Source organism: Scomber scombrus, chromosome 5, assembly GCF_963691925.1.
Source record: "Scomber scombrus chromosome 5, fScoSco1.1, whole genome shotgun sequence".
Classification (NCBI taxonomy): domain Eukaryota; kingdom Metazoa; phylum Chordata; class Actinopteri; order Scombriformes; family Scombridae; genus Scomber; species Scomber scombrus.
In genome coordinates, this window is record NC_084974.1 from 28,029,299 (window position 1) to 28,057,138 (window position 27,840).

Below are 27,840 nucleotides of genomic sequence, written 5' to 3' on the forward strand. Positions count from 1 at the left end.
CTCTGCACATACATCACAGTGAAGCTCAAATATCCAACTGTAGGAATAAGAAGAAAAACATTTGAGTGAAAAGCGACTTTAAGGAACTCTCAATTTGCACATGCATCAGTTCCATCACTTTTTTTCCTTTTTTTTTAACACTTCCAGGCCAACAATTTACCTTCAGACAAGAGAAACCAGCTTGGGAAATAGAAACTATAAAATTTGGCAAAAACTAGCACAATTTTTAAAGTTTAACTTGGTGAAGATGCAGTCAGTCTCCATACATTCACTGTCTTTAATGTAGATTTTAGTTTGCATCCACATTGTTTAAATTTTCCATCTGATGTGACAAAGATTTACTTTTAAAAAAGTAAACTCTAAATTTGTATTTCACTACATTTATAAACCAGGCTGTGATTGAAATGTCCATACTGAACAAACTAGTCAGAGGTTTGTGTCCCTTGCTCCTAAATTTGAATGGTTTGGAATAAAAGCAATTATACAATAAGATGCAAAAGACGACTCAAGACAAAGTAATGCATTTCAAGAAGCAGCTGTATTCGACTATAAAGGCATTTCTAATCCAGTGTCTCTAAGCTGTTTTCTTTATATTTCAGTGTAAAAAGCCTAGACTCTATTAGAAAAAATAAACAGTAAACCCAAAATAACATCTCATAAGAAAACAATCATCAAAAAAAAAAAGAAGAAAAAAAAATCCCCATTCACCAGTCATTTCAATTAAAATAGAAACACCATCTTATTTTTTCTAACATTTTCCCTCAAAACAAATATATATATTTATATATTTATTCTCAAGGCAGTTGGTCATGGCCAAATTAATTGACCTAATCATGGCCATTTTTCATGTTTTTGAGAGTAGAAAACATGGCGAGAATGGAAGCAAATAAACCAGCGGAAGCACAGTATAGGACCACTGCACTGGCTAACAAATAATATCTCATTTTGAGTGAGAGGGAATAGTATGTCAAGGCAGTGTGGCACACAGTCACACTTCCTCTGGAACAAGTGCAATGCAAAGAGAATACATTTCTCACACATCATAAAACTACAACACACTCCTCTTTCACAGCACTCAGGTTGTCCATCAGATTTCCTTTGCTTGTCTCTTCTTGCAATAGTCAGGTAGAGGTGGGGTGGGGGGTCTCTCATCCATCCTCTGTTGTTGTATTTGCACCTTTAATTACCATAAGAGGACATAACCTACTTGCAGATGTCTTAACTGGGCTATCTGTAGCAGTGACTGAGGTTGAACAATTGTATACCAACTGAGAAAGAGATAAAAAGGTCTGTCGTCAAATCCCATCATCTTTCTATTACAGTAAAAATGTGACAAATAGGTTGTCCCTGAATACTGAGAACTGCTCTATCAGTAAATGGTGCGTCTGATAGCAGAAGGAGAAGTCACAAGTAGCAGGATTTCTGCAGAAAAGAGGGTCATGATGAGTATAAATGATGACAAAAATCGGAAGAGCAACTGTGGCTGTAGCTGCGTGCTCTGAATCGGTTCAGATGACAACGCAGAGGACACGAGGGGACGGGATGAATGAACAGGGGATAGATGGGGACCACCGCCACAATATTGGTGAGTGATCATCAAAAGTGTCGTTTGGCGGCGTGAGGAGGTTCCCTGGGTTACCATTTACATGAAGTGAATATGCACGATGTACACATAAGCAAGTATGCTCACGTGTGTTTGTGTAAGACAGAGAGAGAGAGAGAGAGAGAGAGAGAGAAAAGAGAAAATGTGTAGGAGAAAATAAGAAATCCCTGGGCTACAACGGAGGGTGCAGTGGAGGAGAGGTCCCGACAGGCCTCAACCACCTCCATGTATCACATCCCTCTGTTACACCTGACACTCAGCATAACTATGTGCTTCTCTTTTGCAGCTCCTGAATAAAGGCTGTGAAATGGGAGAGGAGAAACAAGCAGTAAGAACCAAAATCACCATGTTAAAATAGACACTGTTTTTTTTCTCAAGGATGTAGAGTTCTCTCACCTCCGATTATTTCCTCCTTTACTTTTTGTAGTTCTTTTCGCACTTCCTCCAGGATCTCCTGCAGAAAAAACAATATTCACAGTCAGTCACAATTCTACAGCGATGTAAACAACATTCAGGCACCGCCCCTCTAATCTGCACAGCGATGCTCCTGGACTAATGACAACGTTACCTGTTTCATTTTCTCTAAATCCGAGTCATCCGCTCCGCCTGCATCATTACTGTTGCCTGCAGGCTTTGCCCTGTAACATGAAAACAAACAAATAAAAGAGATTTTCAAAAAGTTTCACAAAAAGCCAAGAAGGTCCATAGCAGTGCATTGACAGGCCCAGTGTCAGACAAATCACCACTGTACTGCAAGGAGAAAGGAGAAGACTCACGAGGTTACAGAGATGTACAAACACCCAGAGATGTAGTGAGGGTTAACCTATCTATGCTTATTAACCTTACCTTTCTGAACTGATACGCATTGGGGAAAGTCGAGAATAATTTAGAATCAAATTATATATGATTACTAATATAAATTGAAACAAATGGACCAATTCTGAAAGCAATCACCTTCCCTCAACTATATAGACAGGTCATAAAAGCCAGCTATAAAAGCAGAAAAGTTAAGTAGGACAACACCAACCCCAGCAATCAGAAGTGACGTGTATAAATAAGCGTTAATCCCAGTCAGGGTTCTATCTACTTTTCAGAGAGAGCACACTCAGTTGGTGCGCCTACGAGTCCCTTGGGTGCATGCCATTCTCTGATCCATTAGGGGGTGCTATCAACGGTAAAATACACTACCCCAGTAGGATGCAGTGATGCTGCGCTAACCTGAAGAGGAAAGAAAGGCAAGGGGGAGCTACAAGTCATGAGTGAACAGGACAACATGTATACCTGGAACCTTGGGACAATGAGGGAGTGGAGTCCATGCTCTTGGTGATGGAGTTATTCCTGTTAGTGAGACACACACACTCTCTTCTTAGAATTGAAATGGCAAACATCCACACACAAAAGCACACACACGTACATGCATACATTCATGTTCACACAATCGCACACACACACACACACACTGATGGAGAACTACTGAGCTCAAACATGAGACACCAAACGACCAGGGGTTACAGGTGTACCGATGATGATGATGATGGTGAATTACCTGTTCATAGACAGTTTCTCCCAAGGTCTTCTCAGGGTGTCTGAGAAGGAGAATGTATAAAATAATGAGCCGTTAGCATCAACTTTGTATATCATGTAAAATGCAGGAGAATAAATGTAGGTGGTATGCTATGGATACAAATGTTCAGTTCTCACCGCTTTGACCTTGAGGCTCTGAATCATCCTGTAAAGAAAAGACCAAGATATGTTACAAGCAAGTCATCCTCAAGCTGTTTCTAGTTTTTAAAAGACTATTTATACACCTACAGTGTCAAGCCACATATAAACTTACAAACACTTACATTATCTTGTGTCTTCAAGGGTACTTTCTCTCCGGTGTCTGCAGCTTTTCTCCTGATGTAAAGAGAAGCCACTTTACATCAAATGATTTACACTTATACAAGACGTAAAAATGTCAGTGTGAAAAATATGATCTAGTGCAGTTTTGATGAAGATAATTAGCTCAAGCAGAAAAAACGGAATGAAGATACGGCTCAATATAGAAAGTGAATTAGAGTAAGCCTATTTGTTTATTTTTGGAGTTTGGACACTGGATATTTAATACAAGTGCAAACTTGTAGTGGCACCCACCTTCGTGCCAAGATGGCACTCATTTCACCCATCAGACCACCACCACCTCCTCCTCCTCCTCCTCCTCCTCCGCCTCCTCCTCCTCCACCTCCTCCACCTCCTCCTCCAATAGAGGAGTTGCTGTTGCGGTTGGAGTCACCTCTGCTTATTGCAGGGCCCGAGTCCTCCTGCTGAGGGCATCAAACAGCGAAGAAGAGTTCAGAAGAAGAGTTCAGCTGATATTGTCTAGGCAATAACTCAAAAAGCACTGATGGATGCATGTATCATAGCTTGGTGTGTAGGAGCAACTCTGTGATTGATCAATAAAATATCAGAATCCCATTTGCATAGTTGGAAAAGCACATAATGGCTTCAATTATTGTCCATTATGTTAATCTTGCCTACAAAAGCAGCAACAATAATTACAAAGTACAGTAACAGTGCTGTCAAAATACAGCTTGATACTCACTTTAGATACTTTGCGGAGCTTTGCTCCTGCGATGGCAGCCGCCAAGCCCCCACCTCCTCCACTATCTCCACCACCAAGGCCACCTCCTCCTGCAGAGGGCAGGGGCGGAGCTGGTGGAGGTCCCATGGGAGGGGGTCCCGGAGGGGGAGGGATGCCAGCGGCCGGAGGTGGGCCAGGGGGTGGAGGAGGAGCCGGTGGAGGAGGGGGGCCTCCAGAGGCCAACGGTGGAGGTGGAGGTGGAGGAATAGGGACTAAAAATAAAGAGGCACCATCAGTAAACATTCACAAACAGTTTTGTGAAAACAGACCATGAAACGCGTTTGAATACTGATTTTAAGCTCTGGCAACCAAAAACAGGCATCTAAATTCTGACAGTCGGAAATTTAGGGTAAAATTGCCACACAGGCTACGACACACATCTACAAATCGAGTTATCAGAACACAGGCTGAAAAGACACAGAACACAGGCTGATGCAATTTTGTCCAAAGTTTGTTTTAAGTTGTAATTTACGTCTCACCTGCATTTTTTTTCTATCTTCATGCTATGATTCACTGGGCTTTTATCGCATACACCGACATGCCCCATAACTGGTATGATAAAGTCTGATACATACTGTGACCAAGCGTATTGTGGCCAGTCTCATATAGCGTGTAATGAACCTGTACAATCACTGTTATCTCACAGTTATTGGCCTTAAGAGATGAGGACGACTGTGTTAACCAAATTGCAGTGCTGGCACAACACATATACCTGAGAAAAACACTGAGCTATGATTAACCACTAAGCCTAGACTGTCCTGTCATGCTGACCAGCCCAGGTGTTTCCTGACCTGCAGCGCCTTGTCTTTCTCGATCCAGTCTGTCCTTTTCCTGCCGCTCCCGCTCCTGTCTTTCTCTCTCCTGACGCTCCCGTTCCTGCTGTTCCAACTTATGCTGCTCCAACCTACGGATGCACAAAAAACATCTGTCAGTGACAAATACCGTAAAAAACCGGTGTGTAAGTCGCACCTTAAACACATTTTTTTTCCATTGAAAAGTGGGGTGCGTCTTATACACTGGTGTGTCCTATTCACCAGTAAAACACAGAGAGAGGTTGGATGTGGATATGATTATAGGTATGTAAACACTAAGAATGATAACAATAACTTTAAAGATAATGATTTGAGCATCAACACTTATGAACTATAACATACTATAAACAGCTGTGTAAAACTCCTGCATGCTCCAGCTGTATCTGCAGCTAATTAAAATAGTCTATTGATGACCCGTTACTGCTGTAATGTTGTAGGGAACACTCTGAACACTCTGACACAGAGTCCGAGGACAGTATGCTTGGTGAGACTTACTGCGACAGCTCTGATGAAGAGCTTTTGGGACACGAGTAAGCACATAGATAAATACTATATTAAATATGTAAAGTTACCGTGTTCTTTTAAAAGGTTTAATTGAAACTCATAGCCTAATCCAAACCCGGTCAGAGGTAATATACTGTTCCAGTCCAGTTAAGCAAATCATTACCAGTCCATTAACCATTAACCCGACACACTGTTTCAGTTGTAGTATGTATGTTTTGATTGTTTTTCTAATAAAACTAAGTTGGAGTATAAACATATATGTTTGTAAATGAATAGTTACTTGTGCATTCAGATAAACCAGTCTTTAATAGAAAAGCATTTTTCCCTGCATGACTGCTGAGAGTAGGAGAGCAAAGGGGCGCATCAGACAATGCCAGCTTTAAGCCATCCCCAATTAATCTGCAAATGCCCTGCAGATTATTGGATTATTTATGCATCATCCATTGTTTTCGAACTGTTTTGTCTAATTACAGTGTCTGGCATTGGAGTGAAGTGCTAAAAATCAGGATTTGTATTCAATACACCGAATACAATTTTTTTTTTTTTAAAGGATGCAAGGTGGATTTCACAGATTCTGATTAGCCTACCGCTGAAAAGTCCACAGCTGGACACTGTGGCCTAATTCAAGCTGCTTCACTTCTCTACTGCTCCCTCCCTTCTCCCCCAACACATCTGCCACTCAGCAACAGCAGCTGTATACAGGACAGCACACAATGTACATATACACCCACTGAAGTATGCACAGGTCCACGCACATGCACACAATCATACACACAAAGTCCAAGTCGGGGCGATTTAAAGCACCGCTGATCGACTTAGGCAGTGTGCCCAGAAAAGGGGGGAGGGGAGATCACGTCCACATCTTTTTCTCAGCTATTTTATTTGATACTGCTGAATATTGTGACTATTTCTTTGCTCACCAGACCTATAAACATAAGTGCAAATAATATCCATTAGCACCTTCATCTATGCTATTATTTAAAAAGGTTTTGATGGCAGCGCTTTACTCCCTAAGCCACAGCATGTCAGCAGCCACTAGGACGACTAGTCATTTGACAGACAGTCACCCTGGCCAACCGCAAAGCCTCCCTACTGTGCAACATATTACCTTTGAGTCTAAATGAGATTAAAAGGTTAATGCCTAGTCTGTGCAGGCATGCATGCACGGTGTCACCACAACGTCTCACTGGATGAACAGATAAATAGAAGCAGAGAAGGTGGGGCTGATGTGAGAGGTGTGTGCCTTGCTGTCTTTTTAACCTTTAACCTTCAGGGGCTGACTGAGGGTTTAGCAGTGTCAGGCTAATGCCATCAACTCTTCTATATATGCGTGTGTGCAAAACTGTGCCAATGGGACAACTGCAAAGCCAAGACAGCTTGACTTGCTATTGATTGTTATGCAACTAAACCCGGCGGATACTTCGCTGGAGCTTGGCTATGGACGTCTCACTTCACATGGCCTCAAAGAACGGCATACTTATCTAAATGGCAAAAACAACTAACAGAAACATAAATTCCTTTTTAAACAAATGTTGGAATTGCTTATCTGATCAGCTGCAGATCCAGAAGAAGCTAAGATATGCTGTCAAGAGTTATCAGTTGGATACGTTTCATTAGGCACTGACTGCATCTGAGGGGATTCCAGTTCAAGTATGTCCAACAGTGTATTAAAATTGGCAATGTGAAATAAAAGTGTGTTGCATTTAGAGGAAATCTAAAGATCTGGTACCTCCGCTGTTGTTCAAGCTCTTCTGGTGATGGTCCATTTGACACTGGGCGGGGAAGGGTTGCATAGCCTGCCGATAAATGAATAAATAAATAAATACAAATCCATAAAAGAAATGAAAGAAATAACAGAACAAGGAACTACGCATCGCCTTGATGGCCTTAAACGCTATTTAACAATGTATGATTCTTTGAAATGTATCCAGCATGTTTATGCCCTTTTATTGGTGTGCACACCGTTATTACTCATTCAGTGAAGCGTGCATATTCTGTGTAAGTCTGCAATAGTATACCAATAAACAATCAATGTTCAAGTACTTTATGGTGTTTTGAAGGTGTTCTCAAGAACTGAGTCAAAACCTGAATAGCAGGAGTGGAGGGGCAGGTTATTGTTTATACTAATCTATAACTGCTGTAAATGAATACATTACAGTTTCATCAACATTGCAACCAGAAAGCAAAGATTACTAACATACTAATCACACTGTATGGGTAAAGCTGAATCATTTATAAACTTTGAAGACAAAAAAAAAAAAAAATGAGTTTAACAATGTGTGCATAAGATTAGATCTGTCCATATAAGTCTTTCATAAATAAAGCATGAAGCGGAAAAAAACAAAAGTGTAGCTACTGTATCGGATGCCAGTACAGTAGGAATACAGTGAGAATGAGCACCTGCGTCTGCTATGGAGTTAAGCACCTCCAGAGCGTGTGCCATGCCATTAGCAAATAGAGCAGCATCCTCCTTGCTGCCGAAGTTGAGCCCCCACACCTGCCGGGCGTCCCGCCACTGGTGGAAGTTAGGTGTGGCCTGGTTGTACTTCAGACCTCTCACGATTGGACAGTTTATAACCACCTGTAGAAGGAGGAGGACAGAGGGTCAATACAAGGATTGTTTTGGTAGAACTGGAGAGCATCTTTAGTATTTTTTTTAAGATCTAATCCATATCAGGAGTTAAAATTCAACACCAAAGAAACAAGGAAAAGAAAGCAGATAGTTTCTTGGAGCTGTATTCCAAACTCAACACTGGAAAATTATTAAAAAACCCACATCCCCCTTCTTATGCAAAAAAAATGCAGTGGCCACTTTATTTTTGTTGGATCATCCTGGTTTATATTCCACCCAGCAGATGGCGTGAAGCCTATGAACCAGGAGGGGGAAAAAAGTTCTGGGTTTGAGCGTTGCCTGAATGTGCTGACGCGCCATTTCACTATTTGTTTAACAGCCTCTGGATTCCACAGAGCAGAGAGGAAGAGAGGAGACCCTGTCAGGGTGAATATCATAGTGGGCAACATGCACTGAAAAAAAAAAAAAAAAGGGGTAGCAAGTTCAACTGTCGGTGCAGACAGCGGTATTCTTAACATCTCCACAATCTTGTCAAAAGGTCAGAAAGGCCAAAGACAGAGTGAGGATGTGACCAGACACACGCTTAACAAATGGGATCAAATTTAGAGCTTTAACTTGTTTTTTTTTTATTAAAGAAAGCAGCATGTGTCAAAAAGCTTCAACACCTGCAGGAAAACCTTAATAACATGGTTGTATTTGTGTTATAATCATACAATCAGGCTGGGACACAAAGAAAATTGAAAAGACAAGCATACAAACAGCTAACGGTTATTTTATATGCAGCTACTCAGAGAGAACAGGAGCTAAAGGAGGAAAAACACAGCCACGCTATATTCTCCCTCATTAGCTCCGTGGTTCTTCTATCCTCCACACAAATATGGTGAAGATAGTCCTTATTGGGTATCAGGCTTCTTCCTAAATTGACACAGGAAATGGTTGAACAGGCTAACTATGTCACAGGAAACATCATCCATTTTAAGACCTGTCTCGGGGGAACTCTTAAGAGTCCTGAATGTTTAAAGAAAGGAGGCAGTGAGGCAGCAGGGAGAGCATTCAAGAATAAACCCACCCAAACTCGGTTTACCCGGCTTTTTAAACGTTGGAAGCTGCCCGCCGTTATCTGCTGAGTCATCATTTGGTGATAATGACAAGGAAAAGCTATTTGTTCTTTTTTTTCTCACATGCATGTGACTTCTACTCAGATAGACAGTCTCCCTGTTCGCTCTTTATGTTCTGCAAAAATTCTGCTTTAAGGTCTGAGTCGGCTTTAAGGTCAGCCAATGAAAACCAGCACAAAGAATCTGCACAGGCCTGTTATTTAAGACTCATTCAAGACTCAATATGATCATATTCTTATCTTAATATCCCTTCATTGTCTCTGAAAATGGCTTTACTGATGTCTTCATAAACCTTTGAATAAATTGTATTAGCTTTTAACACAGATTTGGATGTATTCTTCCACTGAGGTTACTGAGAATTGTATGAAATCAGGTGATGACTGTAGAACATTTTAGAAGCCCATCTGTGAACTCAATTTTGTGCTACAGCTTCCCAAAGCACAACAAACCCCACTTACACCAGCTACCACTGCTGACAAAACAAACAAGTGTACTGTCATGCTGAGAAATTTCAGGAAGGGAGAAACAATAAATCCAGTGCGCCTTACCCTATTTTTCCTCTTTAAACAAGAAGATTTATGATTGGTTGAAATGAAATAAATAAGTAGAGTTGATGTGCTGTTGCCTCTGCTGAAACTGAAAATGTCCATGGTGCCATATGTGCATTCATGTAAATAACTGACCAAATGAATGCACATAAAATGCAATAAAATCATATAGATTGACAATGATGCTTTCTTATCTATCTCCAATAAAATGATCCTAGTACATACAGTAAATATTCTCTGTAATCACCCAAACCTGGTGAGTGTCGTATCAGAAAGTGTTCAGACCCCTTCACTTTTTTAATTCATTTCCCCCCTCAATATACACTCAATACCCCTTAATGACAAAGCAAAGTGAAACATCACACTGACATGAGTGTTCAGATCCTTTGCTATAACGCTTGAAATTTAGCTCAGGTTCCTTCCATTTCTCTCCATCATCTTTGAGAGGTTTCTACACCTTGAATGGAGCGCTGTGGTCAAGTCAAATGATTGGACATGATTTGAAAAGGCACACACCTGTCTATATTAAAGTCCCACAGCTGCAATGAAGTCTAAGGAACAGCCTCCAGAGCTCAGAGACGGGATTGCGTTGAAGCAGATTGGAGGAAGGCTACAAAAAAAAAAAGTCTGCACTGAAGGTTCCCAAAAGCACAGTGGCCTCCATAATTATAAAATGGAACAAGTCTGGATGAACCAGGACTCTTCCTAGAGAATCGCTGGTCTGATAAACCCAGATTGAACTGTGTGGCCTCAATTCTGAGTGTCATATAGGGAGGAAACCAGGCACCTCTCGTCACCTGCCCAACACCATTCAAATGGTGTAGCATGACGGTGGCAGCATCATGCTGTGGGAGGGGTGGGGGGGGTTCAGTGGCAGGGACTGTAGATGGGTCAGGGTTGAGGGAAGGCTGAATGGAGCAAAGTAGAGATATCTTTAATGAAAACCTGGTCCAGAATGCTCAGGATCTCAGACTGAGCTGAAGGTTTACCTTCCAACAGGATAACAACCCTAAGCACCCAGCCAAGACAACACAGGAGTGGCTTAGGGACAAGTCTGTGACTGTCCTTGAGTGGCCCAGCCAGCGCCTTGAACCCAATCAAATGTCTCTGGCCTGAGAATGGCAGAAAATTCCCAAATCCAGGTGTGCAAAGCTTGTTGCATCATACCCAAATGACTCGAGGCTGTAAACGCTGACAAAGGTGTTTCAACTAAATACTGAGTAAAGGGTCCGAATATTTATGTTTATGTGATCAGTTCAGTTTTTCCTTTTTAATATATTTGCTAAACTTTTTCTAAAATCTTGTTTTGACTGTCATTATGGGGTACTGAGTATAGACTGATGAGGGGGGGAAATTAATTTAAATAATTTTAGCATAAGGCTGCAACATGATGTGAACAAAGTGAAGTGGTGTAGTGAATACTTTCTTAATGCGCTGTATAAAGATAGACAGTCTCACACTTACTCATACGCCCTGAAGCGCAGGACGCCAGACGCCCACGGGCCGTATGCCAGAGACGCATGAATAAACTACACACTCACACTTCCAGAGGCAAACACACACACACACACACACACAGACACACAGACACACACACAACCTGCCTAAAGCTGGCAGATGTACCTGCTGGTCTGTCTGCATCTTGCGTCCCACTATCCTGAAGGCGTTGTTGGAGGGGTTGTGATAGATCTGGACTCTGCTGAAGGTCTGGGATCCAGCGCCTGCCGGCAGCCATTTCTTATTGCCATCATCGTAGATCATCACAGTGGCCCGAGCCTGGCAAATACTCGACTCACTGGAAGAGAGAGGACACAAAGCTGATTTAGAACAAAGCACGAGTGAGTTTTGAGTGTGAGATTCATATGTCACTTTAAAAAAAAAAACTCAAGAAACTTCAAGAAGGTAGTGACAACAAAGCTTCATGTTTTACAGATATTCTCTATGAACACACTGCTTCACATTTATAAAGGCTTGCTACTCTCTTCTTATGAGGTTATACGCAAAATGTGTGTGTGGTACCTCTGAGCAAACATTGCTAGAAACTGAAAGATGAACGTAGAGCCACAAAAGTGAAACCACAAAAGTTTGTTGTGGTTACAACACAGTCATCTGCTAAATGCATCTTAAGATCAAGAATCTTTGTGACTGCAACCACAAATATTGGTGGGTTTTTTTTTTTTTAATGATAGCCATGACGATCTATAAAAAACGATCTCATCTCTGCACCTGGCAGCTATGAGAATGATCAACATCTGCCAGATGTAGGCATGAAGATCTGTTACGACATATTTCTTATCTATTCTACCCTTTAAGAAGGACAAGGCATTAGCTATTTATACTAACTATTCTGCTATTGAAAAATACAGTATGAGTTTTCTAATGACAACATTATATGACAGGTTAATTGTTTCTTTTGTGTTTAAAATGATCATATAAACTTGCTGAACCCCACTTGGTGAAAGTGGAATTTGTGTGTGTGTGTGTGTGTGTGTGTGTGTGTGTGTGTGTGTGTGTGTGTGTGTGTGTGTGTGTGTGTGTGTGTGTGTGCGTGTGCGTGTGTGACCACAACTTAGTATCATTATTTTTCCACATTGCAGTGCTGTTCAAAATGATATGTAGTGTGGACTGCAGCTGGAAGGAATGAAGCAAACACAGAAGGAGGTGAGGAGGAACTGGAGACTCCGGATGGACAACCAGACCAAAAACACTCCATTATAAACAAACCATTTCAGAGACGGGAGCCAGTCCTTCCACGCTAGCCTGGCCTCATCTCGTCTAACTCACACGTTCACAATAGGGTGCCACTGAAAGGGCACTAGTGGGCCTAGCAAACACACACACACACACACTATTATGATAGATCAGCATATAGATCATACAGGTCTCCGAGCTTCAGACGGACCGACAGGTTGCCTTGTGTAGTTAACAACAACGAAAACACATCTCCAAGTCATCCCTTAGCATGTGTAGCAGATATTATGTAACTGAAGCTTTTGGAAATAGTGCAGAGAGTGGAGCGAGAGTCAATCAAGAGAAGGATGGAAGCATGCGTACATAAGTGTTTGGACTAAGAGGTCAAAGTGAAAGACCAAGGGAGGGAATGCAATGAAGTGTTGATTTGAGAGGAGAAAAAAGAGATTAGTTTGATCCCCAAACAAGATGGGAGGCGAGACAACAATGGAGGCTGACAAAGACAGGAAGTTGTGCAGAGGCTCTGGAATCTTCCACCTGCTCTACATCAGCCTCCGCCTCCTCACACTATATAGGAAAACACACACTTTGAGATCAATGACAACACATTTATTTATAGTTCCGTGCAGTCGGGATGCACACGAGTTACAACAGATTCAGGTATGCCCACCAGTATGCAAAATTAAGGTAGTAGAGTGTGTGTGTGTGTGTGTGTGTCTGTGTGTGTGCGTGCATGTTTGCATTTCAGACCCCCGAGATCTAAAGAATAGGTTCCATGTAGAAAAGAATGCTGTAATTTCAAAACCACAACAAAAGCATCCACAATTTACAAGTTTTTGGTATTAAAGAGCAGTAGGAACAGAAGATGAAAAGGCGACACAGACGCACAGGAACAAAAACAAAAAAGGTGGTTGACCGTCAATTCCAGGTTTTAACCATTCCTCCCCCACCTCTCTTTATTTGCCCCCATATGCTCTCCCTATAGTCCCCTAATCCATCTCTTCCTCCTCTCCCTCCATCTGTCCCGCCCGTGATACAATCTGCTACTTCCTGTGACACAGCACCAAAGCCACAAGCCACTTCCTGCTGCCAACGCTGCCTAATAAGGACTGCCCCAGCCTGAAAATTCAATGTGTACACACACAAACAATGTATGCATGTACGCAGCTTCTATAGTTTCAGAGAAAGTTGACATTTAAATGTAGTCTGTGTCGACTGGAAATTAAAAAGGAAAAGGAGAACGAGAAAAACAAAAGACAAAAAAAGAAGAATAAATACATAAAGACACAGTAAGTAAACAGCAGTTAGACACCAACCAGAACAAACCCTTGAAGAATGCTAAAGAATGTTAAAGACAGGCCGTCCTTAGAAAGTGGGTTTTTAAATGTTTAAAACAATCGACAGGCTAAGCTGGTCTCAAGAGAGGGAGGAGATTGTTCCAAAGTCTGAATGCCACCGCCTTCAGTTTTTTCACATTTTGTTTAAATGACCTACGTGACCTCTTGGCAGCGTAATGGCTTAGTAGCTTGTAAATGTAAGCAGACTTGTACGTGATTAAAAGAAACTTCAAAATCGATCCTAAACTTCTGTACTTCAGATATAAGGTCGGTCCTAGTAGTTGGTAGCCTACTGCTGCATTGTGTAGACGTGCCAGGGTGAGGCGGTGCAAAGGTCAATGCAGTAGTTAATGTGGGAAAAAATGAGGGCATGAATGATACGTTCCAAGTCAGAGCCAGATAATAATGGTGGGATTTTTGCAATGTTCCTTAATCTAAAAAAAAACAAAAACATGATTGAACCAGTTTTTTTTTTACATGGTGTTTGAATTTCAATGTAGGGTCAAACATAAACACTTAGCGTTAGCTTCGACATAGAGGACAACTGGGCCGATACGCTCAAAAACAAAAACAAACCCATTTGTAGCATTTTCAGAGCCAAAGGTGAAAAAAGGAGAGAATTATGAAGAGAGATTGATGCTTTGACGGGTAGATGTTTGGGAGGCTGGCTCATCTCCAACCAGGAACTACTCTAAAAAAATAAGGCCTACAAATATCCCTTTAAAAAATATTCTTTATATATGTGTGGGAGAGGTTTACAGTATCACTACATGTCAGAAAGCTATATCTGTGTTGTTAATCACATAAAAATGGATTATATAAACTTTGTGACAGCTTCCTGTGATTGTGTCAGTAAATTGGCACACATCTTACATGTTAGTCCCATTTCTTCCTCCTCTGTGATCTTGTTTTTTAAGCTGTTGGCAGCTGGAGAGATTTTTGCCTGCTGATTTCCTATATTTTGAGAAAAATCTGGCATACATAAACACAGCTGCTATATGATTTGGTTGAAGGTGATTTGTCTGCATTATGAATGGTCAAAACTTACTAGCATTCCTTTTAACATTTCATGAGAAACGCTTTCAGGCAGAAAATCAGGTGAGAGGCTTGTAACGACATCAGACGGCTAAGAAGCGCTGAATGAAAATCAAATGTGTACAAGAAGACAGTGTTATGGCATGAACACTGATACTGAATGCTCCCATGTGACTCATAGACAGGTGACTCAATATATGCTGAGTAGAGCTAGACACATGTATCACCCAATATTAGTTTATGGCAGATACATTAATATCTGCATGTCAGCTGATAAGAAAAAAAAATGTAATATGATTTTTTTATCTTGATCAAACTTCTTTAAAAACGCACTTACTAAAAATGATATAGTCTGATTTAGCAGATATATCATTACAAAAGGCTCCAATTTGTTTACAATATGTCAAACACTCTAAATGTGTTATGAAACTTATTCTTTTTCCTTCAATTATGACTCAACGTGCTGCGTTTGACGTGGCTGGGCACAGCACATATACCTGTGGACTGTTAGAGCATGATCTTAGAGGTTTGGTTTCAGTGTTTCAACTCGAACAAAAGTTACACAGAGAACTTACTGAAGACATAACTGTTTGCCAACACAATGGATTTTTAAAAAAGACAGAAGACACACTGGACACAGACTTAGCATTGTCTTTAAATCCTTCAGTTCTCATTTCGAGCAGGTTGAGCACCACCAAAGGTTTTGAGGCTTCAATATCAAAAGTACTGCATCGTTTCCTGATCCGACGGGCATCGAGCATGCTGTCCATGTGCAGGGCACAGAGGGCTTGTGGGAACTGGGAGGGGACAGACACTCAGTACTGGGAAACGGATGCATTTTTAATGGCAAAGAAAGCGAGGGCTCAGGAGTGAGACAGAGTGAGCGGCTGCATTATTGATTGAACGACGGACACTGAGACTTTAAAAGCGTGAGTGGCACACGCGCATAAAAAGGACAAGGACTTGTACACACACACACACGCCCACCCTCACACCTGTCAACCTGCCAACACGTGTGTCCACGCTGACCCGCTGCACAGACTGCAGAGGACTCATGGCTGGGTTTGACACGGTTAGTGTTTTAGTCCTGGAATGGACCGCGGCAGGCGCAGCCATAAACAATCTATTCCTGTCCTTTCTCGGACCGAAGACCACCAGCCGATCGGCCGGTGAGGACACAGAGGGTGGCTGCAGAGCTGAGCTAACTAAGAGACCGGTTGACTTAAGAGGTTTTCTCTTAAGCACAAATAGGTCATTGGCTGATGCTCTTGGAGGGATTTGAGCCAGCAACCTTTAAAAAACACCTCGAGCAAAAGATGTGACAAATATAAATGGGGACTCTCACTTCTGCACTTGAAAATAACCACAAATATACTTAGAAGAACAACCCCCCCCCCCCCTCCCTAAAAAATGTCATTACTACAGCCACAGCGAGCTCCTCCTCCTCCTCCTCCTGCTGCTGTGGTTTCTTGGTCAGTAAGGGGTTAACAGGAAACCGCAGTGCACGGCCAGGGCACATGCTCTCTTGGATATGTCTGTATAAGGCTGTGCTCTCAGAGCTTTTCCTCAAATGTGCTGGCAAGTACAGTCAGGCCCGGTGGCTCTGTCTCTTCCCTCCCTCCCTCCTCCTCCTCCTCCTCCTCCATTTACCTGACCCTCCCACCTCGCTGTTCTCCCTCTCCGTTCTCTCCCAGTCTAACTATTAAACACAGCACAAGATATGCACAGAGATGCCTCTTGATGGCATTCATGCTAAGATCTATCTTACATAAGACTGCAGCACGTATTTATATAGGCTTCTGGATCAGACTTACAGTGAGAGGGATAGGATTACAGAGCACACATAAATTCCATGATTCATATACTTGAACATTCATCCGTGATCGTAAAAAAAAAAAAAAAAGTATACACTAACAAAAATACATTGAAATATTAGCCCTGTGGCTGAGATGACAGACTGGAGTTTCACAGTCTCGTCTAGACAGTAAGTAGAGTAATACCCTTTACCTCTGCGTCCATTCCTGGCTCACTGTCCCTCCCAATTCGTCAGGCTTCCTTCTCTCCCAGGAGTTCATAATACCGCTATATGAAAAGCCTTTTATTTTTAGTCACTACAGCCAACTATCATTTTTTAATGATGTCCTGGCTTTTTTTAGTTATTCTTGCCTTCAGGAGTAAAACGTCTCTGTGGTGATCACCCAGACAGTGAAGGAGACTGAGGCCTGTGGGGGGAGGGGGGTAAAACTCATGCACATTACCGACCATCTACTACGTGTCGTGTCTCATTAATTAATACAAGTGTGTTTTTCAGGAGCTTTGAGATTCCGTTCACACGCACGACTCAGGGCCAAACATTACAGATTAGACGAGACACAGGTGTCGCGACGAAATAATAACCCTCAGCTGGCCTTGCCGCGCCTTCGATGAATAAACTGTGATTCATTACTTCTTTTCTTCTTTGTGTGCTGTAGAACGTTACGTTGAGAGCAGACAGGGAATGACAATAAGTCACTTAGTAGTGTGTAGTGGTGTGTGACCAAAACCACTTCCTCCATCTCTGTCACGGCCTGATAAAAATAAAAAAACACATTTCACTAATAAGTCACGGAAGATAAATACTTATTATTGGAGGAGACGAACAATGTTTTCTATGTTTTCTACCAGAAACACTTTACAGATGAACATTTGAATGATTTGGTATATTAAAAAAAAAAAAAAAAAGGTCTTCACTGCAGAAAACCTTTTAAAAAAATGACCTCACACCTCATGCTATCAAATGTATCTTCCTCTCTCTCTTGAAAAGTGAACTGTGAGGCTCATGAGAATGGGTGATATTAAGGTGGACATATATATATATAACTCATAACTCATTCAGTAACATGAAGCAAAACTGGGAAAGTCATATTCCGGACAGAAATGAGAAAAGGAAGTGTTATTTGCAAAAGGGCACCGTGGAAATGTCCGACATGTGCCAGTATGTGCCTGATGCCCTGCGTACAGATATTTTGAAACCCATGTTGCACAAATGATAGCACTTTCTGGTCAATTCCTCATTACAAGAGATTGAATTTTCCTTCCTTCATGTAAACTAAACTGATGCAAATCTTTTTGGGCTTTTATTGCATTACTCAAGATAAAAAAGTTTGTTGCTAGTAGTACGGTGCTCCCTCATCACACACACTGGAGTGAGGTCAAAATGGCGGTGATGCAGATGCACTTGACCTCTGATGCTGACTCGGACATGGGGAGCCCACACAATGGTCTGTTGATGCTAGGCCGATCATCTGACAGCGTGTTACCCTCAAAGCGCCCTCGGGCCACGTATACGGCTGCCCACATGACTCTGAAACGCTCGACTACATACAGACATGAGAACCGCTTGTTTCTCATGTCAATATTCGGTGACAATCAGTGACTGTAACACAAGGCGCGAGCTAAGATAAGCTCTCAAGCAGCAAAGTGCAGTTCTTATTGTGAGAGCCCCATAAATGTTAATATGTAGCCTGACGTCCAGAGATGAGAATAAACTTCCCATTGATGCAGGGTTTTTTTTTTTCCTTCTTTAAAATACGAGGCCAACGGAGAACATGTGCAGAAAGAGATAAACAATGCAAATTATTCTGGAGGACTCTACTGGTGGTTATCAAACCTGAAAAAGAAATGAAACATTTTGTTCTTGCTTAATATCTCAAATGTGAAACAAGGAAAACCTAAAAAAAAAAAGAACTCATTCAAGGGGAAACATTCATGTATTTAGCAATATCCTTTTAGTAGATGGAGTCCAACACACTTCTATATACTAAAATGAACTTCAATGAAATCAAGCAGTTTCAGTTAAAGTTAAATTAAAGTTTTAAAGCCTTTACTCTCTGCCAGCCTCTCTTTCCCTTAGTCATCAGCTAACTTCACTCCCTCTTTCTTTGTCCTTTTCCTCATGCTTGTTTCTTTTCACACAGGTCCTAGCATGTTGCTAAAGGCACACAAACACACACACACACACACACAATTGCTGCAAGCTATTGCTTTCGGCTTCTGCAAGTCAGCCACACAGAAAACAGGCATTCAGGCTATCTTTGCTATTCTTCGGCTTTTCTTCTCCTCAATATATTTGTCTGAACCGAGTCAGACACACTCCGCTGAAACATCCCCTCTCAGAAAAGCCCTATGCATTTTTTGCGCACTGACTCATCCCCCCCGACTGGAATCGTTTATGGAGCATTGTGGAAAAGTTGAACGCACGTTTTGGCCACAAGCTTTCATTTTGTTGTTTGACCACTTCAAGAGCCGAGATGAATTCCTTCCTGCTACAACTGGCACACTCGATGCCCATATTTGGAACCGCCTCACCTCTGTCCTCCTCACTAAGCTCAATTCCTTTTACAGGTTGGAGCACATCCTTCTCGACTTGGGTGAGGAGGGGGGAGGGGGGGGCATGTCTGCTCCCCCGGAGAGAGACGATCAACAGCACAGAGTGGATGAAAGAGAACTGCGTCTCAGCTGTCCTGACTTGTACACCTTTTTTTTTTTCCTTTGCGTGGTGATTTTTCTCAACTTTGGCCTCAAAGTCTAGAAAGACAAAAGCTCTGAAACGGAAGGAGGCAACACCTAAAATCACATTTCCTGCCTCTAATTAAAAGTGAAGCAAGAGTGTACTTTTTTGACCGACATTTGTGTTCTTAGCATTCTTTATTTTCAGAGCTGCAATGATTAGTCGATTAGTTATCAATTATAAGTTTAATTTTGATAACTGTTTAATTGTTTTAACTGATTTCAGCTTCTCAACTTTGCTTTTTTTTTTCACAGTAAGCTGAGTTAATTTTGGATTGTGGACTGTTGGTGAGGACAAAAAAAATATATGAGGATGTCACTTTGAAATTTTATAGTCAAAACAACTCAATTAATCAAGAAAATCATCAACAACTTCATTGATAATGAAAATACTCATTAGTTGCAGCCCTACTCTTAAAATCCACAAACGTAGACGTCCTGATTTATCATTCTAAGGAAACTGCAATATTGAGTACTTTTTACATTTCTGTACCAGTAATATATTTCTTCTCACACGTGTACTCTGGTTCCCTTGACGACACAGCGCTGGCTCCTTGATAACTGAACAACCCTCAGCTTTTTTTCTTCTTTTTTTTTTGTTAAATCAAGACACAAGCAAAAGAAAATCCAATGAAAAAAAGTAATGAAAGATTCAGGCCAATGTTCACCCTTGGCTGAGCGTAGAGCATTAACTATTTTAACAGATGACTCTTAAACAGAAAAGGAGAGGCTACTCAATTGATTGATTTTGATGTAAGTTGTTACCTCACACACACACACACACACGCACACACACACACACACACCGCACTAGACCACCGAGACTCAGAAAGAGAGAAATCAGAGTCTGGTGTAGCATCCGGGAACAAAACGGTTTCTGTACACAAGATTATGTGCCTCGCTGTTCATGCATAAAAATGTCCTCCCATGCAGAAAACGGTTCAGTCTCAACACAAGAAATCAAAACAGGTGCTCCTTCTAAGCCTTCTGTTATAAACCCAAACTCCATATGTGCTCAAACTCAATGTTATCCTCCCTTAAAACTCAGAGTATAACTGCTGCCTAATGATAATGTAAAGGAAACAGACCAACAAAGCAGTTACTATCTCACACAGCCTTTGCGTATCAGCGATCAAAACAGATAAGTGAAGTTAAGATCTGACGTGAAAGATAGATAGTATTGTTTAGATGGCGGCAGTTTTTATACTAACTGGCATCCATTACGTTCCATTAACAAGTGGACCCCTGATGAACCCATGATGCATCTCTCTGTGGCCATTAGCAGTGCTGACCATACAATATATCTCTAGCCACAACAAGCTTTGGTTTCACTGCGATGCTAGGCGCAGGCGCTCCGTCGGCTCCATCAGACCACAGGGTTTGTCAGATGTGTCTTTGACTTCTATCTGCCACAGCAGAGCAGTTCGTTCTGCTTCATCTGACGCTGATGACGGCGAGATCGCTGCCAGAGGAGAAGTTATACGAGCTCAAATGGAACAGAAGCTCCACGTTTCACATTTTTCCTCCATTCTCTGTGGGTTTATTGTGAGTTCAGTGGTTGAGAATATCAGTACACTGAAAGTTGGAAACATTTTCTATCATCTAATGATATATACCTCTATATGAAGATACATACAATCAGATGATAGAAATGACTGATCTATCATATATTTTGCCACACTGTTTATACCAATATTAATCTTTGTATTGGGCCAATCAGAGCGAGCAGGACTGCAGGATATTACAGGACATTTTGCTTCATTTGTTAAGTGTTTAATTCAATGGATTAGCAACAAGCAAATGTTAGCACCTGGTTAATTCTTAGCACCTTAAGGTTGCAATAAATCATTGCTTTCCTTATTAAATAATCTGTCAATTACTGATGGTGACATCTGCACAAGTCAAAAGATATTCAGTTTACAATCACAGAAAAACAAAGAAAGGTGTGTTTGCCATTATGCTTGGTATATTATTTGAATGTAATACACCGTATCAGCTGAATAATCTTTTGTTTCATCTTTTTATCACTTTATAAATATTGATTTTGCTATATACGTTTTCACATACCAGGACAGATAACTCTATCACTCAACCTTAACCCAGTGTTACTGTGATTCCAATACTTTTTGCAGCAGCTAATTACTTTTTCAAATTAAATAACGCAAAAATACTCAAATTGAAATGGGCTCATTACTCGTTACTTTTGTCTTATGTGAAAATAGGACAGCAGACAAACACGTCATCTGACCTTACTGTGTCTCAGAGTCGTGTTATAAAGTCCACGTCATTGTAGCCAACTCGTGGTAAAACATAAACCTTGCCTCTGCAGTTATAACGTTATAAATTGTAAATAAACGCCGTCACTGAACTCCTGCTGCTGCTGTTATTCCAACTTTGATTTCTTGGTCTGAGTTGTGGATCTGCGGTAAAATCCGGAGCAGTGTTTGTGAAACTGGATTGAACTGAACTGATGTGGTGTTGTGGGGGAAACAAACAACTTGTAACTGTACCTAATTACTAGCATTCAGTAGCTAACTGAACAACAACTTCCATGTGATTGAGACATGAGCAACAAGCTAATTATGCTAAAAGGTGAAAGATAAAGTGATCATACAAGAAACTAATACCATACAGAGGCAACACAACAGTCTTAAGGCACAATTAAACAAGAAAAAAACAAAAAACAGCAGCCACCACCACCACCAAGGAAACAGGACAATAGAAGGTTTTGTATGTTGAGCAACTCCTGTAGCAAAGCGTCTAATCCAGGAGGCAGGCTGGCATAATGGCCTATTTATGACTATGAGAGGTGGGAGGACTGAGAGGGGTAAATTGTTACAGGGCAAGGGGGGTTGCAGTGTGATTGGGTGTTTTTAATACTGGAGACTGTGGAGTGATGAAGCATACGGGGGGCTTTGTGAACATTTAGACACACTGTCAAACCCGACCGTACGGCGAAGCACCGAGGAGTCTTTTGAAGTGCGAGTCGACATGCAACTCTTTTATGATGCATGAAATAAAGCTATTATTCTTAAGCCATTATAGATAAGAATTCCCAGAAGCACACCCCAATTACCTCCAGTTATTCTACTTTATGCTTCTGGGGCACAGTAGGGGGGGGGGGTATTAGTAGGTCTTTGTGGGTGTACAGGGTGTCTCCTACATAGCCAAAAAAAAAAAACAACCAGTGGAGATAAATCAATCAGTGTGGTTAAGGACGCAGCCCAACCCAGGAAAGAAAAAAAACAATCAGCGTCAAAGTCCTTTGCCTGATATTTAGATTTTAGGGAGTAACACTGTTTGCGGTTGAGTCTGTTTAAAAGGAAGCTGCTGATATCAGACTTCAGAAGAAAAACCCAAAAAATCTGACTGTGCAAGAGATACGGGAGAGCAAGTGGAGACATGAAAAACGAGCATCCCAACACACCACACTCACTCACTGCTGTGAACATTAAGCAACACAGTGGTATGAACACACTGCTATCACAACACCAATGAGTTTCATCTTGTTATCCTTACATGAGCATGCACACTAATATTGCTAAATGCCTTTAAAAAACCCAGCTATTACTGGTTTATTAGGGACATGGGGTCAAGAAGTCGGAAGTTTTGATAGAGGGAAGGAGAGATGACAGTGAAACTGCAAAGATGGCTGTTGGAGCTGCATTCCTTTTGGGTTATCGCCAGCTGGGTCATATGCAGAAAAATGAGTCGAGACGCAGAAGAGACTGAGGAGGAAGCCATTTCCCTGCTTTTAAGACTGATCAATAAGAAGCTTGAGAGAGAGAGAGTGAGTCAGGAGAAAGGCGGAGGAGCCTGGTTCGGCATTGCTTCCAGGTAAACTGAGCACAGGGATGTCGTCATATTGTAAACAGCGTGTTAGGCCGATGCATTACACCTGCGTGCGTGCTCGCATCACAATCGTGAATACCCGAGCCTGGGGCGGCCGTGCTGCTGGTGTGGGATAGGGAAGGTCTTTTAGTCACATAAACCCCGTCAGTGAGTCACAGCATACAGACGGGAATCACCTCTCTGACAGTAACGGTGACTCACAATAAAGCAGATGGATGAAACCTCTGGTGCCTCCTCACCCAAGGAGATGATAGTCTGAAACGCTGATGCTATAAACAAGGTCAAGTCGGTTCACTTCACGGAGGCAAAAATGTGGAAGAAAAACTCAGTGGGGGAGTTTCTAAATTTACAACAGTGTGAATTTATATTTAGGAACACAGATGTGCTCTGAAGAGACAGCGGAGGCAACAATGAGTGGAACAGCAGGGCGTTTCTGCTGACTGTAGATGTAACGGCAGCTTAAAGTCGGGGTGTGTAACCGAGCCGTTTGTTCATTTGGGGGGAAATCGTTGAACTTTTGACCAAATCTGTCAAAAGCACTTCTGTGTCAACATTTACATTCCACGAGGACAGATGACAATGAGCATGAACACGGAGCTGCATTCCAGTCTTTACCTATTATACAAGGTGACATGAACTGTTCAGGCCACAATAGAGGGTCAGCCAAAGCAATATCCAGATAGACCTACAATCATCAATAGGGATGCAGCAATTAACCCATTTCACTATTAACAGCGCTTTAAAACATCACGGCTTTGTTACCGTAGAAACTCTCGAAACAAAACAAAAAAAAGAGATATTATGGTGTGTTATTTTTTTTCTATGAACAACTAAAACAAAACTAGACAATTCTGTTTAAAAAGTGGTGCAACCGACAGACCCCAAACAAACCTGGTTCCGTTATCAACAAGTACGCAAAGTTATACATGATGTCATAAGAGCGAATCCCCTTATTTGTGTTTGAAGGGGGGGGGGGGGGGGGGGTTCATTAGCTATCGGAGGCGAGAAGTGTTTCTGTCAATGGCTGAGAGACCCAACATTGAAGTGCTGTCAGTGTGGGGATATTATGGATATGTAAAAAATAAGCACGGGGTTGTTCAAGAAGACAAATCGCCAGTTTGTAAAAGTTGCCAAAGAAAAAGTCACTGCTAAAGGATTCAACACCTCGAACTTAATGCAACATCTTCCAGATCATGTTCCAGCGACACCTGCTAAAGTGAAGTTAACAGACCAAGAAATAAAGTTAGAATATCGAAGTTTGTTAGAGAATTAAATATGAACGCATCACTTCAATGAATCAAAGTAGCAGCGGAGAGTTGAGATTTGGGCTTTCAGTGCGACATAAACACCAGCAAAGCAGGAAAAGGAGCATTGGACTGTTTTTAAAAATGGCCGCTGACCAAAACAACATGAGGTCAGCGGTCTCCATTTAACATCCTGTTGACTTCTCTCATCTGTGTGGAGTAAACACCGGCATGGTGGGTAAACATGCCAGGTGTAAACACTAACTTAATATTAGGATACGGTAGACATCCAGCAGTACACCATGACATCTAATTAATTGCATTTCACTGATTGATAAACACCTGCATAAGAGATGATATACACCAACACCAAAAACTATTCAAGACAGGATTTTCTCATGCCACATGTCAAATTAGTAATATTAAAATACATTATTTAAAAAGAACTTAGGCATGGATGATGTTAAAAACACTTATATTTCCCCTAGTGGAAGTCATTACTGTAATGTCCAATCAGAGTTCATCTAGGCGTGGTATTTTCATTTCTCTTATTGACTTTTAGCCTAAGACGACCTCTTTTGCAGAAGTGTCTTGTGCTGCCTCTTTAAAATTACACACGATCATGTGATTTTATCCATCCGCACTGTTGTGAAATAAATTAATGCGTAATAATCATGAAACCAAGCTTTTTCCTGTAATCAGACCTTCAGAGTCTATAATCTTTCATCCCTAATCATCCACAAGACATATGTCACCAAATACTACGAGACGCCACTTCAACGCTGTTACAGTTACTGTTGACACTTTGTATTGTGCCTTTTTTAAAATGATTTTACTGTTGCCGCAGTAGTTTGTGGTCTCTTCTGAGTGTAACTGAGCAATCTGACAATAAAACAGTTCTCTTATCTTTCTGGGTTATGTGTAATCAATTTATTACGCACCTTGTTGGCCAGACACTGTGTCACTGTGGTGTGTATGTGAGTGCCCGACAATAACTTAAACACCAGAGGTAGGCTCTTAACTTTTCATCGCTAGACACTGGACAGCACGAATATTTCATATAAAAAGAGGAAATGTTGACAGCAACGATTCCAATAGATTGATTAACTGTGTCCGACGTTTTTCAAGCAAACACTCACCAAAAATCTGAATTTCCTGCTTTCTGCGTCATTTTAAACTGAATCTTTGAGTTTTGGACTGTTACTCGAACAAAACATGACGTATAAAAGATTTATTTTGGGCTATGAGAAGTTCATTATTCAATGTTTTGTAGACTAAACGATTCCTCGACTAATCAGTAGATTCATTGATAATGAAAACAATAGCCTCATTAGCAAGGCATGTTTAATTCATCAAGGTGACTTTGACAGGACTGTGCCCCCCCTGTTCCTGCTGAAACCAAAGTTACTAAGAAGAAATATGCAAAACAAACACAAACCGCGGACCAGCCCATGTGCCTGAGTTGAGATATATTGTTACAGAAAGGGCAACGCAATAGCTTTGAGATAAAGAACTAGTCACACAGGTTATCAGCCCTGCACCACCTTTTGCTTTGCACCGCTGAAACTCACGGTCCAGAATTAAACTCTCACCAGTCAAGCTTTCGAACGACTGAATCTGCATCTTGAGTGGAGCACTGCTCAGTTTAAATATGTAAGAAAAAGGAAAGGGGAAGAAAAAAAAAATCAGCTCTGAGAAGCCCCAGCCAGGAGCTGTGGCTTCAAAGCATGTAATTGCCAACTGCACAGGCTGTGACAGGATGTGGAATTCGTGGACATGAGCTTTCCACTGAGCAATTTTGTTCCCGGTGCAAAACCCCTGCACTCCCAGAGGGAGACAAATAGTAGGAGAGGGATGGGTTTTAATGTGCGGCTGTGGAATGCATGACATGACATAAACAGCAAATGCATTTGGGCCAGCAGGGTGGCCGAGCGGTGATCCTGCAGCCGAAGGAGCCCCTGTAAAAGACAAGAGTCCACCCTGCTGAAGTGCCGTTGAGCAAGACACTGAAGTTCAATATCCTTAGAGGTAAATAGACTGCCGCTCACCTATGAGAAGCAAATCAGATTCAGTTTCACGGTTTTAATTCCATGTTAGTCCTCAAATGAAGGTGCATGCACTGCAGCCAGGAGAGCAAAAACAAAAAGAGTCAACATGGAGAGTTTGAAACAGACACAATGTTGGTGTCATCTGACCGGCTCAACTACTCAAACATGTGAACATTTCCACAGGAGGCACATTTGAACAGGTAAAACTAGGCTGTCATTTTGACCCAAATACTTTCCTGTAGGCCTGAACACAACATCCAGTTATTGGCTCACAAAGGTCAAAGAAACCTGCCACACACACACACATACAGACTCATGTGTGCCACTTTGTAACCACACCACAACAGCAAAGAAGCCCAAGTTATTCCTGAGTGAGAAATTCTTTTTTTTTAATGTGTTGGAAACAGCCGCTGTGGCGATTTAACCACTGGGTAGACTAGAAAGAGGTGATATATGGTGGGAATTTACCAGTCGCCTTTGTGAAACTGGTGGCAGAAACGCAAAATGTAGCCTGGAAACACAATGAAGATGAAGGGATTTGAGCCGCTTTACCCACCTCATTGTTTGGCCGGAGTGGAGATCCTCTCCTCGTCGGCAAGTTTGTTAGACTTCAGAGCTGAAGCCCGGCGTTAAAAGTCAGACTAGTGGGATAAAAACACGAGGGGAAAACGGGCGGAAAAAAGCTCATCTACACCCGCAAACGGGGTAGCCACTAGCGGGGATAAAGAAGCACACCTCGACGATTTCCTGGTTGTGTGGAGCGGAGAGGAGGAGGAGGAGGGAGTAGATACAGTAGTGGAGCGGGCTTGTCAACTCCAATCACTATCCCACATCGGTTTCTACGAGCTAAAGAGGTGAAGCCGGGAAGAAGAGCTGCTACGACCGAAGCCAAAACTTTTTCCTCTCACACTATGAGAGCTCCGCTTCTACAGATTAGACCGGTGTGCCTGCGCCAGACTTTTTTTTTTCCTCTCTCCCGTCGGTCGGTCGGTCGGTAGGTCTGTGTAAATTCATTGGAGTGTGGCCCAACCCGCCAGCTTCAAAGTAGGCTTCATCCCGTGGTGCGTTCAAGTGCGCCTCGGAAAAACTGTGTGATGTGTTCACTTTCAATTACTTGTTGTGATTTATTTTGTAAGCAACGCTACAGAAAGCTACATAGATTTAAATGTGATAACCAGTAGTGGAGGTAAATAACTAAATTAACTCAAGTATCTTAATATAAGCACAGTTATTTCCTTGTTTTGGTGCTATATTTCTCTGAGAGAAATTGTACTATTTGTTCAACATATAATTGATAGTTACAAA

At 41.7% G+C, this 27,840-nt stretch overlaps 1 protein-coding gene across 2 annotated transcripts; it reads right to left on the reverse strand.

Moving 5' to 3' along the window:
• vaspb (vasodilator stimulated phosphoprotein b) lies at positions 1-27,494 on the reverse strand. Of its 2 annotated transcripts, XM_062419606.1 has the most exons (14): positions 27,092-27,494; positions 11,404-11,575; positions 7,943-8,123; positions 7,272-7,338; positions 5,018-5,130; positions 4,188-4,438; positions 3,740-3,909; positions 3,451-3,502; positions 3,305-3,332; positions 3,150-3,189; positions 2,885-2,941; positions 2,172-2,241; positions 2,000-2,057; positions 1-1,903 (listed from the first exon to the last, which is right to left on the reverse strand). In XM_062419606.1, the coding sequence occupies exons 1-14, from the start codon at positions 27,094-27,096 to the stop codon at positions 1,869-1,871; spliced, it is 1,299 nt and encodes a 432-aa protein (XP_062275590.1). In that variant the 5' UTR covers positions 27,097-27,494; the 3' UTR covers positions 1-1,868. The 2 variants fall into 2 exon arrangements, with proteins under 2 accessions (XP_062275590.1, XP_062275591.1); XM_062419607.1 differs by lacking the exon at positions 2,885-2,941.
• Positions 27,495-27,840: the final 346 nt, after the last annotated feature.

What these genes read in the sequence shown, in the direction of transcription:
- vaspb (XM_062419606.1), bottom strand. An exon ending in GAGCTTGAACAACAGCGGAG is followed by an intron (nt 5,131 to 7,271) that starts GTACCAGATCTT and finishes GTGCATCCGTAG; the next exon opens with GTTGGAGCAGCATAAGTTGG. An exon ending in GAGAAACTGTCTATGAACAG is followed by an intron (nt 2,942 to 3,149) that starts GTAATTCACCAT and finishes TCTCACTAACAG; the next exon opens with GAATAACTCCATCACCAAGA.